This window comes from Pan paniscus, chromosome 2 (genome assembly GCF_029289425.2).
Source record: "Pan paniscus chromosome 2, NHGRI_mPanPan1-v2.0_pri, whole genome shotgun sequence".
Lineage (NCBI taxonomy): Eukaryota > Metazoa > Chordata > Mammalia > Primates > Hominidae > Pan > Pan paniscus.
Window position 1 is genome coordinate 28,429,282 of NC_085926.1, and position 18,924 is coordinate 28,448,205.

Here is an 18,924-nt window from a genome sequence, read left to right on the forward strand (position 1 = left end):
ATGTGCAGGTTTTTGTCTGGACAGATGTTTTCAACTTCTTTTGATAAATACCAAGGAACACAATTGCTGATCATATGGTGAGATATGTTCAAATTTTAAAGAAACTACCAAACTGTCTTCCAAAATGACTGCACCATTTTGCATTCCCACCAGCAATGAATGAGAGTTCCTGTTGCTCCACATCCTCATTAATATTTGGTGGTGTCAGTGTTTTGGGTTTTGGCCACTCTAGTAGGTGTGTAGTGGCACCTCATAAGTGTTTTAATTTACAATTTCCTAATGACATATGATGTTGAACATCCTTTCATATACTTATTTGCCACCTTTCTATCTTCTTTGGTGAGTTGTTTTCTGAGATATTTTGCTCATTTTTCAATCGGATTGTTCATTTTTTTGCTGCAGAGGTTTTAAGAGTTCTTTGTATATTTTAGATGTCGCTCTTTTATAGGTCTTCTGCAAATACTTGCTCCCAATATGTGGCTTATCTTTTCTATTCTCTTGACAGAATCTTTGGCAGAGCAGACATTTTAAATTTTAATGAAGTCTAGTTTATCAATTATTTCTTTCATGGACCTTGCCTTTGGTGTTGTATCTAAATGTTATTGCCATACATGAGGTCATCTAGGTTTTCTCTTTTATCTTCTAGGAGTTTTATAATTTTGCATTTTGCCCTATGATTCATTGTGAGTTCCTTTTTGTGAAAGGTGTAAGATCAGTGTCTAAATTTACTTTTTGTGTGTGTGGATGTCCAGTTGTTCCTGCACCACTGGTTGAAAAGACTGTCTACTCCATTGTATCACCTTTGCTCCTTTATCAAATATCTATTGACTATATTTATGTGGGTCTATTTCTGGGTTCTTTATTCTGTTCTGTTGATCTATTTGTCTGTTCTTTTGCCAATACCACACTGTATTGATTACTGCAGTTTCATAGTAAGTCTTCAAGTTGAGTAGTGTCAGTTCTCCAGCATTGTTCTTCTCCTTCCATATTGGGTTGGCTATTCTGGGTCTTTGCCTTTCCACAAAAATTTTAGAATCAGTTTGTTGATTTCACAAAATAACTTGCTAGCATTTTTATTGGGATTATATTGAATTTATATATCAAGTTGGGAAGAACTGACATCTTGACAATATTGAGTCTTCTTATCCATGAATGTGGAATATCTTCAAGTTTATTTAGTTCTTTTTTGATTTATTTTATCAGAGTTTGGTAGTTTTTCTCATTTAGATCTTGTATTTCTTTTTAGATTTATGCTTAACTAATTCACTTTGAGGTTTGCCAATGTAAATTCTAATGTGTTTTCATTTCAAATTCTACTTGTTTGGTACTAGTATGTCAGAAATCTATTTATTTTTGGATATTAACCTTGTATCCTGCAACCTTGCTATAATCTATTATTAATTACAGGGTTTTTTTGGTCTATTCTTTTGGATTTACTACATAGACAATCATATCATGTGCAGCGAGAGTTTTATTTCTTCTTTCCAAATGTGTATATCTTTTATTTTCATTTATTGTCTTACTGCGTTATCTAGGCATTCCAGTACAATATTGAGAAGAGTGGTGAGGGAGAAAACCCTTGACTTGTTCTTCATCTTAGCATGACAGCTTCTAGTTTGTTACCATTAAATATGATATTAGCTTTAGATATTTTGTAAATGCTCTTTATGAAGCTGAGGAAGTTCCCGTCCTCCTTGTTCCTGAGGTTTTTTTTTCATACGCTTTTCTGTGATCTGCTTACATGGTCATGTGATTTTTCTTCTTTATGCTGTTGATGTGATTGATTGATTACATTAATTGGTTTCCAATTTTTGAACTACCTTGCATTGAATGAGTTAGGAAGTACTTTCTCTGCTTATATCTTCTGGAAAAGGTTACGGAGAATTGGCATAATTTCTTCCTATATGTTTGATAGCATTCACCAGTGAACCCATCTGGGCTTGCTGCTTTTTGTTTGGGAAGGTTATTATATTGATTCAATTTCTTTAATAATTGTAGGCCTATTCAGATTGCCTGTTTCTTTTTGCAAAAATTTTAGCAGAGTGTCTCTTTCAAGAAATTGATCCATTTCATCTAGGTTATAAAATTTGTGGGCATAGAGTTGTTCATAATGTTCCTTTATTTTCTTTTAATGTCCATGGATTTGTTATAATGTCTACCTCTTTCATTTCTAATATTAGTAATTTGTGCCTGCCTGCCTCTCTCCCTTTCCTCCTTCCTTCCTGTCTCCCTCCCTCCCTTCTTCCCTTCCTTTCTTCCTTCTTTCCTTCCTTCCTGCCTGCCTTCCTGTCTTCCTTCTGTCCTGTCTTCCTTCCTTCTTGCCTGCCTGCCTTCCTTCCTCTCTAGAGTCTCAATTTTACTGATCTTTCAAAGAGCTAGCTTATGGTTGTATTGATTTTTCTCTGTCCACTGTCTTCAATTTCATTGATTTCTGCTCTTTTATATTTTTTCTTCTGCTTACTTTGGATTTAGCCTGTTCTTTTTCTTCTAGTTTCCAAAGTAGAAGCTTAGATTATTGATTTTAGAGCTTTTTTCTTTTCTAATAGATGAATTCAATGCTATAAATTTTCCTCTGAACATTGCTTTTGCTGCATCCCATGATTGATAAGTTGCACTTTCATTTTCATTGAGTTCAAAATATTTTAAAATTTTTCTTGAGTTTTTTTTTTCTTTGATCTATGTGTTACTTAGAAGTGTGTTCCTTAATCTCCAAGTATTTTGGATTTCCACCTATCTCTCTGTTACCAGTTTCTGGCTTAATTCCATTTTAGTCTGTGAGAAGACATTGTATTATATCTATTCTTTTAAATGTGTTAAGGTATTTTTTATGGCCCAGGATGTGGTCTTTTTTTCTGAGTGTTTCATGTGGGCATAAGAAGGATATGTATTCTGCTGTTGTTGGATGAAGTAGATTACAGATGTCAAATATATCCAGTTGATTGATGGTGCTTTTGAGTGCAACTGTGTCTTTTTGCTGGATTTGTTCATTTCTGATAGAGGGCTGTTGAAGCCTCTAGCTATAATAGTAGATTTATTTATTTCTCTCTGCAGTTCCATCAGTTTTTGCCTCTCATATTTTGATGCTCTGTTGTTAGGTGCATGTATATTAAAGGTTGCAAGTCTTCTTGGAGTATTGACCTCTTTATTATTATGTATGACCCTCTTTATTTTTGATAACTAAACTTGCTCTGAAGTCTGCTCTGTTTCAAATTAATATAACCCCTCCTACTTCCTTTTCATTAGGGTTAGCATGATATATTTTTTCTTTTAATTCATCCATCTAGGCCATTAATGTTTAAAATGATTATTTTTAATATCATGGATTAATAGTTGTCATATTTGTTATTATTTTCTATTTATTGCCCTTTTTCTTTGTTACTGTTTTTGTCTTTCACTCTTTTTCTGTCTTTGTGATTTTTAGATTTTATATAATTCCATTTTCTTCCCTCTTGACATATCAATTATCAATTATACTTTTTTAAAACTTTTTAAAGTGGTGCCCTTTTTCTTTGTTACTGTTTTTGTCTTTCACTCTTTTTCTGTCTTTGTGATTTTGAGATTTTAAATAATTCCATTTTCTTCCCTCTTAGCATACCAATTATCAGTTATACTTTTTTAAAAACTTTTTTTGGTGGTTGCCCTAGAGTTTGCAATATACATTTACAACTAATTCAAATCCCACTTACAAATAATTATCCTGTTTCAGGAATAGTACAAATATCTTATAATGACAGACTATGCCTTCTCATCCCTGGTATCATTGCTATCATTCATTTTACTTATATATAAGCATATATGCACACACACACATAAGATGTATGCATAAGTATACATAATTAAGTGTATCATGATTATTTTAAACAAACATCTATTAGATCAATTAAGAATAAGAAAAGTAAAAAGTTTTTACTTTACCTTTACTTATTCAGTTTTCAGTGCTCTTCTTGTCTTTGTGTAGATCTGAATTTCTAACCTATATTATTTTTCTTCTCTTGGAAGAACTTCTTTTAGTGTTTCTTGGAAGGCAGTTCTATTGGCAACAAATGCCTCCATTTCTTTTTCTTTGCCTGGGAAAGTCTTTATTTCTCCTTCACTTTTGAAAAATAGTTTCACAGGCCATGCACTGTGGCTCAGGCCTGCAATCCCAGCACTTTGGGAGGCTGAGACAAGAGGATCACTTGAGCCCAGAGTTGGAGACCAGCCTGGGCAACACGGTGAGATTCCGTCTCTATAAAAAATTCAAAACTTAGCCAGGTATTCATCTGTAGTCCCAGCTATGCAGGAGACTGAGTGGGAGGATCGCTTGAGCCTGGGAGGTCGAGGCTGCAGTGAGCCATGATTGTGCTACTGCACTCTGACCTGAGTACAGAGTGAGACCCTATCTCAAAAGAAAAAAAAAAAAGGTAATTTCAGAGTGTAGATTTCTAGATGGCTGTGTTATTTTGTCAACACCTTATTTTGTTCTACTCTTTTATCGATTGCATGGTTTTTGAGGAAAAGTTGGATGTAATTTTTATCTTTTCTATTGGTAAGTTTTTTTTTCTCTGACTTCTTTCAAGATTTTATTTTTAATCTTTTATTTTCTGAAGTTTGAATATGATATGTAGATTTTTGGCATTTATATTACTTAGTGTTTCCTGAGCTTCTGGATATATGGTTTGGCATCTGATATTAATTTGGGGGAAATTATCAGTTATTATTGTGTGAAATTTTTTTTTGTTCCTGTATCTCTTTTCATTCTGGTATGCCTATTACATGTATGTCACACTTTTCTAGTTGTCCCACAGTTCTTGTATATTCTGTTATATTATTTTTTTCAGTCTTTTCTCTTTTTCAGTTTTTTAGTTTTGGTGGTTTTTATTGATATATCGTGAAGCTCAAAGATTGTTTTCTCAGCCATGTCGAGTCTACTGATAAGCGCATCAAACACATTCTTCATTTATGTTACATTACTTTTGCTCTCAACCATTTCTTGTGAATCTTCCTTAGAATTCTCATTTCTTTGCTTACGTTACCTATCTGTTATTGCATATTGTCTACTTTTAACACTGTAGCTTTTAGCATATTAGTCATAGTTGTTTTAAATTCATGAGCTGATAATCCCATCATCTCTGCCATATCTTGATCTGGTCCTGCTGCTTGCTCTGTCTCTTCAAATTTTCTTTTTTGCCTTTTAGTATGCTTATAAATTTTTATTGAAAGGTGGGCATGATGTTCTGGGTAAAATAACTGCAATCATGATAGTTTAGCAGTGCAGTGGTAAGACATGAGGGGGAGAGAAAGCATTCTATGTTCCTATGATAAAGTCTCAGTCCTAGACTGTAAACTTCATAAGGGCTTTCCTCCAACCCCCCTTTTTTTTCTTCACCTACATAGGTAGTAAAGGATGGCTAGAGGGGGCTGGAGTTGAGTATTTTGCTTCCCCCAGGTCAGGCTGGGGTTAGGCTTTGAAAATCCCTCAATAGGTTAGGCTCTGGTAAAATAGTTTCTCCTCAGGGCAGGCCTTGCTAAGAAGTACAGAATGGTCTGACATATTATTTCAAAATGGTTACTTTTCTCCTCCCCCTGATGGAAGCCAGGAGATATTTCCCTAATCTTCTCTGTGAGAACCTGGTAGAGCTCCTACACGTAAAACTCAATAAAAGGGTGTCCCTCCCACCATGACTAGGTCCCCCTGGAGTTTTTGTCTCAGGCTTGTTCCCACAGAGCTTCTAGCAATTTGTCAATTAAAGTTCAGGTTTTCCTACCCCTATAACTAGTTTCCACCCTGCTCAGGTTGGTTGTGATTCTCTGTATTTACCTGTCTTTTTCTCCAAATTTGGGGACATCAGTTTGCCCTGTAACCTCACTTCTCCAAAGGATCTAAGAAGAGTTGTTCATTTTTCATTTTGCTCACCTTTGTACATGTTGTTGGACACTAGTGGGGACTTCTAATCTCCTTACATGCCAGACCAGAAACTGGACTGTCCTCTATGTTTTTACGAAAATGCTCTCAGCTATCACATTTAAACAAACAAAAACTGACAATTTTTTGAGTCCATGAATACACAAGGTTTAAAAAAATTATTGAAATAAGATAAATCATTGAATTATGTTAATATTTGTATTTCTCCCTAATATGGTTGTAAGTAAAAAATCAATAACATCTGTTCTGGGTCATGAGTCAAAACCACCTCTACTCATTTAGAACATTTTCATTTACTACCTGCAGCTCCTCTTTTGCACTTTAAAAATATGACTTGGATATAGCTCAAAGGAGGAGTGAAGGCCCTTTTCATTATCCACATCTATATTTCCTGTTAACTGCTTTTCACTCTTTATGATGAGAGTCCCTACATGCAGAGATTTCTGAAGGAAGGAAATTAAATCTTTCTCACAAGAGAAAATTTAGCTTTTAGGAAGTTGTTAATTTTTGCTAAAGTTGAACATAGACCTACTGTTATTATTAGTAAAGAAATTACTACTGATCATAATGTTTTAAGTATTACATAAGAATTTTCCTTTGGCATTTGAAAATCAACGTGGTTGTTGATACTCCCCAAGATACTCTACTTTTATTGGAAGATGGTTTTTATAACTTTTGAACATAAAAAGCTCCTTGAACAACAGTTCACATATTTCTGTTCCCAATTTATTGCCTTGTTAGAAAATTTACATAAGAATGAGGTATATTTTGACAGGAAACATAGCAAACATCCATTTTGGTTAACTCTCTCTATACCATCCAGATACATAGACTCCAATTTTAGTTTTTGAGTTTCTTTTTGTTTAATTTTAACTATTTTTAATGATTGATATTTCATCATGACTTTTATCCTTATTAGAGGTTTTCAAAAGAACAAAGAGTAAATTTACTTTTTTTTAAAGATACAACAAAACTTATTCCATCTTGTAATTACCATAAGGTTCTACTGGGCCCTTTACACATGATTAATCCCAAAATATACTATGAGATTTTAGTGATCTTATTTTTTCCTATTTCTTGAAACACGCTGCTATTTTATTATTACTCATCAATTATTTCCAACTATGTTAAAAAGATGAAAATAATTATTTAGATAGAAGAATGGTGGAGTCACCTAAAAAGATGATACAATAGTGAAATATATAATCACTAAAGTGTTTTTCCTAGTATTCCAAAGATCAAGATCTCTCTTTCTTTCTCTCTCTTTCACACACACACGCGCACATACACACACACACACACACCCCATGTCTATTAGCTAAAATGGAAGTGAATATTTGTTGATTATCTGTTATCTTCAGACATTGTTTTAGGAGTTTTAATTAAGTAGATTATATTATTTAAATCTCACAATATTCTAGTGAGGTAATCATTTTTACTCCTGGACCTAATTAAATGAAAGAGCTTTTGTACAACAAAGGAAACTATCAACAGAGTAAATAGCCTACAGAATGGGAGAAAATATTCGCAAACTCTGCATCTGAAAAAGTCTGATGTCCAGCATTTATAATAAGCAAAAAATAACCCCATTAAAAAGTGGGAAAAGGACATGAACAGACACTTTTCAAAAGAAGACATATATGTGGCTAATGAGCATATGAAAAAATGCCCAACATCACTGGCCATTAGAGAAATGCAAATCAAAACCATAATGAGATACTATCTCACACCAGTCAGAATGCTTATTAATAAAAAGTCAAAAAATAACAAATACTGGCGAGGTTGCAGAGAAAAGGGAAGGCTATATACTACTTGTGGTAATGTAATTTAGTTCAGTGACTGTGTAAAGCAGTTTGGCAATTTTTCAAAGAACTTAAAACAGAACCATCATTTGACCCAGCAATCCCATTTTTGGGATCTATACCCAAAGAAATATAAATCATTCTACCATGAAGATACATGCACACATATGTTCATTGCAGCACTATTTTCAATAGCAAAGACATGGAATTAACTTAGATGCCCATCAATTGTAGACTGGATAAAGAAAATATGGTACATATTCACTATGGAATACTATGTAGTCATGTAAAAGAACAAAATAATGTCCTTTCAGCAACATGTTTGGGACTGGAGGCCATTATCCTAAGCAAGATAATGTAGGAACGGACAATCAAGTGCTGCATGTTGTCACTTATAAGTGAGAACTAAACATTGAGTACACGTGGTCACAAAGAAGGAAACAATAGGCACTGGGGCCTTCGTGAGGGTGGAGGGTGGAAAGAGGGTGAGGATTGAAAAACTACCTGTCGGGTACTATGCTATATAGCAAACCTGTACATGTACCCCTGAAACTAAAAGTTTAAGAAAAATAATTATTACCCCTGGTTTATCAATAAAGAGAGTCTAAGAGCATATACATTGTTTTATATCTTATACTAATATAGTAGCTGATACCAAGTAAATGATCAGTTTATTTTAATTAATAAATTACATTAATTTGTTAAGGTAAAATGTATATTTCAGATTCATATGAGATTTTGGATGAAATACATATACATTTTTAATTATAAGTAATATTGAACACTTACTGCATATAAAATATGGTCCCTGCTTTTGAGGAATATTCTAGTTTCACAGAATACTTAGACATGTTCATAACTAACCATAATACAAGGAAGAAAGTTTCATGGCTTTATATGACTATGATTTTGCAAAAGAGGTGGAGTTTTATCCTAATCAGAGGAATATCTGTAGTAGCACATAACCTTATACATTCATTAGTGGAGAGAAAGGGTGTTCCAGAAAGAGGGATCATCTTAAATATACAGCTGGATATAGGAAAGAGGATAGTTTACATGTAACCACCAGGTTGTAGGCATGAATATAGTAACCTGTTCCTCTGAGTTTCTATATTTTATGACAACAGTTGTAACCAATAGATACATATACACACATACATACTTTAGCACATCTCAAAATAATATCCTGGGATAGTTTTTTATGAACTATTTCATTACTAATTATTCTGTTTTTAGGAGTGGTATAATGAGAAAATGTACTAAATTTAGGAGTGGTATAATGAGAAAATGTACTAGTAGTTTCCATTCTTGCTGAATCTTTCTCTGAGGCACTGTTGGCAGCTCAGTGGTCCCAAATGGAGACGGCAGACATTCTGGAAAAATTAGAGGCTTGCGATCAGATGGTTCTGGCCAAGCTGCATGACCTCAGGCAGGGTACATTATTTATCTCAGCTGTGAAGTGAGGAGGGACTGCGTACTTTACAAGGTTATAATGAGAATTAAATAAGATATCTATATAAAGTCCTTGTCCCATGTCCAGCATATAATAGATAGATATGAAAATGGAGGCAGCTGGGATTCAGTTCTAGATCCTATATACTCCAGAGCACACAAGCTCCTCAGAACCTAGAAATAAGATATACTAGACACCAACTTGAGGACATCCAACTAACCAACTTTAAGAGAGGAGATTTGCCAAATAAGTATAAAAATGTTCATATTATTACTTTTGGATTGCATTGCTCTACTAAACAATGGGCAGCTCAGTTTACTAGCATATTAATTAAAGGGACAACGGGAACAAAATACTGTTATAATAGTAATGAGAAAGTAGAAAATTCGAATTGTGTAATTCAGTATTTATTTGAACAGTAACATAGGCACTTTTTTGAAGCAGCCATGTTTCATTGTCTTACAGATAAATCCGAAACACATGACAAAGTTGCTGCACTGGTCAAGAAAAGGGTAAGATTGTGTTTTATTATATAAAATATACAAACTTCAAATTTCATTTAACACTATTCTTTAAAGAAAATTATATTATTTAAAAACAAACAATGACATACAATCCATTTTTTCTTCTGAATGTTACTTCAGTATGTTTCCTTTCTTAGGTTAATACTAGGAAATTAATATTTATGGTTACTTATATTAATGTTATCGGACTGTCAGAAATTAGAACAATAGAGAACTATAAGTAAACAAGTAAATGAGTGTTTTTACTTAAATTATATTTCATATACATACTCATATACTAAAATATTTTTATATACTATATTACTCTAATGTGTATACACAATCTCATAGAAAATTTAAGTAGAATTTACGGCTCAACGTGGTGTCTACCTTAAACTTAAGTAGAGAACAATATCAGCCATCTTAATGAATTTTCTGAACCTGGAATTTTTTAAATGAAAATTGTCAACAGCATTTTTAAAGAATTATTACAATTTAATACATTATTTTGAATATTGCATTCAGAGAGTTGTTTAACTCTACTTACTGTCAAAAACTTGGTTGAGATAGGATGAACCTTGACATTCTCCTCAAGAGATGATGTTCTTACCACTAAACAAAGAGAAAGAGTTGGTGCATAAAACAAATACTTGTGGACATATACTAGTGCCACAATAAAAGGAATTATGATAGAATGAAAAGCCTATGGTGAGATTTCCCGTGTTGAGTGGTGAGGCAGAGCGGATCAAGGGAAGGTCAAGTGTAACCTCAAGGAACAGAAAAGGATGTTGGGCATGTATCTATAGATGATTAGGCAAAGGATGAGCATCATGTTTGTATTCTTTGTACATTTTATGAGTCCTTCTAAAATCAGGTTTTGTTTTATCTTTTTGCTTTTTGGCTTATAAATATAGGAATCTTGGGTTTTCACTGGCTGAATAATGTTCAGCTCCTTTGCAGAGAGGAATCCAGTATCATAGAAAACAAGGTTGCCCTTTATAAAAGAAAGGATATAGGTCTTGTGTGTTCATCTGGAGATTTAGACAGGAATATGTGAAGTAGTGCAGTATTGTTAATGTGGATAGGTTTATTTCAATCTTTGCTAAATGGTATTTAGAATCAAAGACTATAAAGATAGTAACTAGTGTTTCTATATATTGCTTTTATCTGTACCAGTTGTTCTTAACAAAGGCAATACTATTCTCAGGCTCAGTGCCATGGGCCAGATCTGACCTTTAAACTATTTGTTGGTCTGCAATGAGATATGTACAGAAAGTAAGAGTAATCATTTATGAACTTGTATAGTAATTTGATAGAATTTTTTTTGTCTGTTGAATCTAATAGTATAAAATGGAGCTTGTATTTTTTAATATGTCTTTGCTTTTTATTTAATTTTTTCTCTAGTAACTTATTTTTATTTTATTTAATAAAAGTATAGATCTCGGATAGACTGGGGAAAAAACTGATCCTTTACCACAGATAGTTTGAGAGATACTGTCTTAGGGGACATTTTAGAAATTTTTGGAGATGCTGTGGGTTATAGCAATTTTGGAGAATACAAGGTGTTTTATTAGGCAAGGATTAGAGACACTAGATATTCTGAGATGCATGGAACAGGGCTGTGTAAAACAACTGTCCAACATTTGGAATAATTTTGGATGTTCTGCTGGACTCGACAAACTACAAATATAATTTTATATTGAGTTAATACAAAATAATACTGAAACACAGCATGTTAGGCTAAAAGCCAAGGAATGAGAAGGCTTGTTATAGAGAGGCAAACTGACATAGAATAGACAAATTAAATGGTTCTCAAAATTATTGACTATTTTACTGAACACTTTGGAACATTTTCAACTATATATTTAGCCATAAAAGGTAAAAGTGTAGTTACTGAGAAACCGTGGAAGGAATTTACAGATATGTAACAGGAAATTTGAGATGGCTTTTGTCTTAAAACTAAATATTACTTACTAAATTAATAGAGATACATGAAATGCATTGATTTCACTGAATTTTTAAAAATAAACATTTAGAAATATTTTTAGTGTTGCTAGCAAGATTGTAAAACATTTCCACAAACATTGTCTTTCACTTCAGACCCCGAGGGGAAAACAAGGCAGACATTATTATCATTGTTTTATAAAGAAGGTCATTTGTGGTTAGAGAAGTTAAGGAACTTACTCTAGCCACATGGAACTTTTAGATATTTTTATTTAATCTTAATTAGTTTTTCTTAGTTCCTATTAAAATATTGACAAGGTAGCCTCATTAAGATTTGAATGTTAATTTCACTTAGTAAGGTAGCTTTTATTTTTCTTTACAGTTTGGTTTTATGGATATTGAACACAATATTTTTAAAGACAGCACTGTTTTATATAAAATATTATAGATGTATAAAAGAAAGCTGTTGGTATGAAAGCAAAAGATAATGGCAAAATATATTAGGTAATTACTAAGTGCCAGGCACTACATACATGTTGTTTCATTTTATTCCAACAGCAATTATGGGGCATATTCAATACTATCTCTGGTTCACAAGTGAAGAAAACAGGCATAGGGATGTTGACCACTGCCAAAAACACAATGCAAAGATGGATGATAGAAAGTAAGTAATTGCTTCTAGAGCCCCTCATCCTGGGTTGAAAATTTTAGTAGTTTGTATTTTGTTTATTTATATAAATACGTAAGTACTTATATACATTATATAATACATTATTTATGTAATACAGAGTATTTATATACATTATATAATACATTATTTATATAATACATAAGTATTTATAGAAATAAACAAAATACAAACTGTTAAGATTTTCAACCCAGGGTGAGAGGCTCTAGAATCAATTATTTACTTTTTTATCGTCCATTTTTGCATTGTGTTTTTGGCAGTGGTCAACATCCCTATGCCTGCTTTCTTCACTTGTGAACCAGAGATAATATTTATATATTTATATAAACAAATATGTATATACGTATAAATGTTTTGTGATTGTTTTATTTTTTACAATGAGATCTTATTATATATGTTACTCTATAGATTTAAATACTTAGATTAACAAATATAGACCTGTTTTTAACATTCTGCATAGCATACCATAGTAGATGTATCAAAGTTTTATTGACCAGTCATATATTGATGAATATGTAGATGTTTTCAAATTCCTGGTGTGGTGTGGTGCTTCTATAAGAAATGACTTAGTAAACATCCTTGGATATATATCCTTAAATGCTGGTACTATTATTTCTATAGGATAGATCCCAAAGAAGAATTGATGGATCAAAGCTACTCACAGTGTTTCCCTGCTTCCCTTGAATCAGGAGTGGACCTTGAGGAATAAGTTGTTAAAGTTATGCGTTGGCCTGTGCTGAGTTGTAGTATCAGTTGTTGCCACCTCTTTGAACCAAGATATAAGAGTGTTGCCATCTTCAATACTATTCCTAAGTGCCTATTTTGATTGGCATTCCTGGGGTCAAGTATGAGACTTCTATCTACAAGCTTCTGCCCTTCACTTAGCTCCCTTTTTTAGCTCTTCAGCCATGTGTGATAGAGGTGTGTAGTACACATGCACCTGCCTGATCACCTCTGCCCCACTGGCAGCAGTCTGAATGAAAGAGACTCTGAGTAAGTCACACTAATCTCTCTGAGTTCCACTTGATAAAAAGGAGTGGGTCTAGATTCTGTAAGTCCCTTCCTACTCTAATATCCCATGAACTATAAGATATTTACAACAGCTCGTTAAGTATCTGTAGAATATCATAATACTTGTGCAGGCCAGAATTAATAGATATAATAAATATCTGAGTCAAGTGGGCCTAAGATAAATAATAAAATAAGGACTAAAAAACAATAGTGTACCCAGCTGATGGTGTTACCTGTAATAGATTTTGAAAGATGTTTGAATAGATATGTACATGTATGTATATATATTTATATACATATATACGTGTGTGTGTGTGTATGTGTGTGTGTGTATTCAGGAAACAGCGTACTGTGGTGGAAGAATACAAACTTATAATTGAGACAACTCTGTCTGCAAGAGCTAGTTCTGCTACTTCGTTGTTGTGTCACCTTTGGAAAGTTAACCTAAACATCTTTTAGCCTCATTTAATCAGATCTCTCTAAATTGGCAGCGATAATAATTACCCTGTATGATTTTTATAGACGTTAATATACAAAGCAATTATAATAACATATAGTTACTATAATAGGTGGTTAATAAATGCTAGTACTTTTCTTCCAAATTTCTCCTTAGAATGACATAGGAAGTAAGGATTTAAGAAAATTTTAAATTCTCAGACTTACAATAGTATCATAGTTCTATTAGACAGTTAGGATTAGCTATAACTTTTTTTTTATTATACTTTAAGTTCTATGATACATGTGCAGAACGTGCAGGTTTGTTACATAGGTATACACGTGCCATGGTGGTTTGCTGCACCCATCAACCCGTCATCTACATTAGGTATTTCTCCTAATGCTATCCCTCCCCTAGCCAGCCACCCCCCAACAGGCCCCAGTGTGTCATGTTCCCTTCCCTGTGTCCATGTGTTCATTTTTCAACTCCCATTTATGAGTGAGAACATGTGGTGTTTGGTTTTCTGTTCCTGTGTTAGTTTGCTGAGAATGATGGTTTCCAGCTTCATCCATGTCCCTGCAAAGGACATGAACTCATCCTTTTTTATGGCTGCATAGTATTCCATGGTGTATATGTGCCACATTTTCTTTATCCATTCTATCATTGATGGGCATTTGGATTGGTTGCAAGTCTTTGCTATTGTGAACAGTGCTGCAATAAACATACGTGTCATGTGTCTTTATAGTAGCATGATTTATAATCCTTTGGGTATATACCCAGTACTGGGATTGCTGGACCAAATGTTATTTCTGGTTCTAAATCCTTGCGGAATCACCACACTGTCTTCCACAGTGGTTGAACTAATTTATACTCCCACCAACAGTGTAAAAGCGTTCCTATTTCTCCATATCCTCTCCAGCATCTGTTGTTTCCTGAATTTTTAATGATCACCATTCTAACTGGTGTGAGATGGTATCTCATTGTGGTTTTGATTTGCATTTCTCTAATGACCAGTGATGATGAGCTTTTTTTCATATGTTTGTTGGCCACATAAATGTCTTCTTTTGAGAAGTGTCTGTCCATATCCTTCGACCACTTTTTGATGTGGTTGTTTGGTTTTTTCTTGTAAATTTGTTTAAGTTCCTTGTAGATTCTGGATATTAGCCCTTTGTCAGATGGATGGATTGCAAGAAATTTCTCCCATTCTGTAGGTTGCCTGTTCACTCTGATGATAGTTTCTTTTGCTGTGCAGAGCTCTTTAGTTTAATTAGATCCCATTTGTCAATTTTGGCTTTTATTGCCATTGCTTTTGGTGTTTTAGTCATGAAGTCTTTGCCCATGCCTATTTCCTAAATGGTATTGCCTGGGTTTTCTTCTGAAAATTGCCTAATTATACCCTTACCCATTTTTTCTTAGGCTTATATTTTTTCTGATTGATTTGTAGGCATAGACACTTATTAGTTATTAATAATTTGTTGATATGTTACAAACATTTTCTGATTTTCCTTTTAAATGTTTTGTTCCTTTTCTGTATTTATATAGTAAAATTGTCTCTTTTGGGGATTTCAGTGTTTTTTTGACATGCTTTAAAAGACTGCTCTTTTATTAATATAAAATATGTTTCACAATTCACTTAACCTTTCTTCTATTGTTATTGGTAACACTGATGAAAAGCTTTATCAGTATAGCTTCCTCTCCTACCCTATTCGTGGAATTGTTTTTTTAAGGACAATTCCCAGTAGAAGGATTATGTTGAAGTGCTCTCACCATCAGTGCTTGCAAATGCCATAATTGTCATTGACAGGTATTAGTATAATAAAGATGTTGTTGCCAGTTTACATCATAATTTGTTGTTGTTTCTATGATACGAAGTAAAATAAATCTATGTACTAATTTAGGGAAAAATTTCATGTTTATAATACTACATGCATCCATGTAGAAACATAGTTTGGTTCTCTATCCATTTTTATTTAGTTTTTTCAATAGAGAATTTTACATATTTCTAATTAACTCTATCCCAGATATTATTACCAACTGGAAAAGGATCTGTTTTTTAATTTTTTGTTTACCTACAGAAATTATGTGTATCTTTTTCCCTAACACTTATTAATGCCAATAATTTAACTTACTATTTGAACAACAAAATTAAGGACCATTTTCTTGATTTATACATTTCGATATGAGGAATTTCAGCTATTATGTTTTCTGATAAAAAGTATTTCTCTCCAAAGTTATTACAAAAAATTTTCATAACAAGCAGAAAATTTTCATTAGCCCAATTAACAGGATAAGTTGCTTACATTTTATGACTAGATGTCTGGATATTTGTGGTAATTGCTAAGCTTGCTATTAATATGGAATTCATGTACTGCAACTCACTTAATTTATTTGGCTTTATATGCATCCTTCCCAGAAGATAAATATATTATAGCAGATTCCTACTGCTGGGTTCTAGCCCTAGGCAGAGAGAAATCTCAGAAAAGAATAGCAAGGAGCAGAACCCCTTGGGAAGAGTTGCAGTCAGGCTTCAAAACCCATTTAATTTCCTTTTGTATTCTACTTTGTGGGCATCATTCACCTTTCCATAGGCCAGTGGCCCCCAGACTTGAATCATTCAGGTATTCCATCACCATTTTGCCATTTTCAGTACTATTACTATAGTTTTCTTTCAGTTTTCAGAGAAGAAATTTTCAACAAGTTGAGTTTAAAGATCTAATTGACTTTTATTAGCGATTCATGAATCTGGCAGCATCTTATCTATGAAATAGAAGGGTGCTCTGCTGGGATTAGCAGAATGATCAGCTTTTGTAAGGCAGCTCCAGCAGGAAGAAGGAAACAGCATTGTGCAAAAAATGAGATTGGTTAACATCAGGTTACTTCAAGTTACTCTCCTTGTGTGGCTTAAAGCAGAAGAGACTTTCTTATTATGCCAGCTCAGATTGACTGGGACCCTTGTTATTGGTTGCTGTGAAATCTCCTGGTTTTTGGAAGACTGGCTTATGTCTCAGTTCAGTTTGATTACATGACACCTAGTGCAAGTGACTCCATTCTAGTTTGGTTTGGATTATTGGAGCCTAGTGCAGGGGCACAGTCCTCAACGACGACCTCCTATAAATTTTATTTAGCCAACTTGACTCAACTTTTTCATAATTTATTTTTTTATTGAAGTAAAATTTAAACACAGTGAAATGCAGAGATCTTAAGTGTATAGTTTGATAAATTTTTCTTAAATATATTTACTCATAAAACTATCATCCCCAATCAAAATAAAGAATTTTCCTTACCCAGAAAGTTTCCTCATGTAAATTTTTATCCATTTTATCCATTTATTACTTTAAATCATCAGTGTAAATCTTAACATACAAAGTTCATTTTTCTTTTTTTGAGACAAGGCTGTCGCCCAGGCTGGCATACACTGGCGTGAACACGGATCACTGAAGCCTTCACCTCCTGGGCTCAAATGATCCTTCTGCCTCAGCCTCCCAAGTAGCTGGGACCACAAGTGTGCACCACCATGCCTGGCTAATATTTGTATTTTTTTTGTAGAGACAAGGTACTCCTGGGCTCAAATAATCCTCCCACCTTGGCCTCCCGTAGTGCTGGGATTACAGGCATGAGCCACCCACATCCCACCAGAAAGTTCTTTTCATACTAATTTCATTTGCCCTATGCTCAAAATCTGTAGAGGGAAACTGCCTCCTTACAGGGCAGTATTAAAACGCCCTTCCAGAGGGTGATTTTAACAAGATACTCTTTAGTAACTTCATAACTAACCCTGCTTGATTAAATTGCAAGATTTACCTCTTTTATCTTGAATTAAAGTCTATAGGAGTTCTATAGGATAACAATTAGTAGTAAAATATTACAATTAGAGAAAATAGATAAATCTCTGATTCCAAATCCTTTTATACACCATTTATGAAGGCAAGCAAAGAATCCCTTGCTTCAGAATACCAATTTTCCGGTGCAGAATATTGTATTTGCTCCTTAAGTTAAAAAAGAAAAAGTCTATGTTGAGACTTATATATTTGCTTAACCCTTTTTTGTATTTGATTTTTGCTTCATGGATCTGTCTTCAGCCAAACTGCCTACTTGTGGTTTTCACAAAATGGCCAGTGGGAGTGGGAGGAGCTGAGAAGTACAGGGTAAATGCGTGTCAAGGGTGAGTATAGCAGAGTTGAAAACTCATTTGTTTTTCTCCCCTGGAGAGAAAACAATAGTATGTTGTAGTGCGAAGACCACATTATTCCCCAAGTTCACAGGGCAAATAGTGTAAGAAATGTTGGCTAGCAACTAGCTATAAGGGGAAGTTTTTCCATCCACAGGGCTGCTGGGCTGCTTATTGTCGCTAGGGTTGCAGTTGTAAGGGGCTGTTCTAAGAAAGTAGAAGTGGAGAGGGGTATAGTGATGCCTTCCTAAACCAGTGTTTCTTTCCCAGTGCAGTGAGCGGTTTGTCTGAGAAAATTCAGAGTTTAATTATGCAAATCTGGTTTTTGGTAAACAAAAATTGAGGTTTATCTATCTGTGATTTTCTCTAGTCGTTTAAAACTTGTTTTCATCCTTATTACTAAAAAGCAAACACAAAAGTATCCTTTTTGAATGTCACTGTTTATAATGACTAGTTTTGTATTAATTTTTCTCTGTACATAATGCCCATTTAAAAATTCAGTTGAGATTAATTTACTTGGAATTTGAATTTGATGATACTTAAAATCTGGTGCTGCAGATTCTAAAAATTTGAAACTTTTCAACCATAAGTCTCCCTGTTTTCTATTCTATATTTTAACTTTGAGCCTGAAAGCAAGAAATATGATTCCACAAAATGTGGCTGCCGTTTTTTAAGAAACAAAATCTTCCTCAAGTACCAGTTATCAAATGGTGAACAGCTGCCAGATGTTGTCCTTTGTTATTTGGACCTAAGGTTGTGGTATGCAATTTTCTTCAATGCATTTTGCTGATTATATTTATTGAAAATGTAATCCTTTCTCTCTGATTCAGAGACACATAAGTCCTGTTTCCAACTTCAGACTCCACACAAAATGAATCTGAGTTTCCTCTGAAGTCTGGAATATTTCTTGCTCACCATCATCATCTTCACTCCATTCCATCAAAACCAAAACCAGTATTACCAATCAATAGGTTATTGATATAATATAGATAGGAATTTGAATAATGAGTTTGT

At 33.7% G+C, this 18,924-nt stretch overlaps 1 protein-coding gene across 3 annotated transcripts in view; it reads left to right on the top strand.

The window, feature by feature from the left end:
• The window catches only part of ZCWPW2 (zinc finger CW-type and PWWP domain containing 2), a 173,026-nt gene that overhangs the window by 131,492 nt on the left and 22,610 nt on the right, over positions 1-18,924 (top strand). For all 3 annotated transcript variants that reach the window (XM_034956013.3, XM_024928041.4, XM_055109590.2), the window contains exon 5: positions 9,626-9,672. In XM_034956013.3, the coding sequence (XP_034811904.2) occupies positions 9,626-9,672 (47 nt within the window). The remainder of the gene's footprint in view (positions 1-9,625; positions 9,673-18,924) is intronic.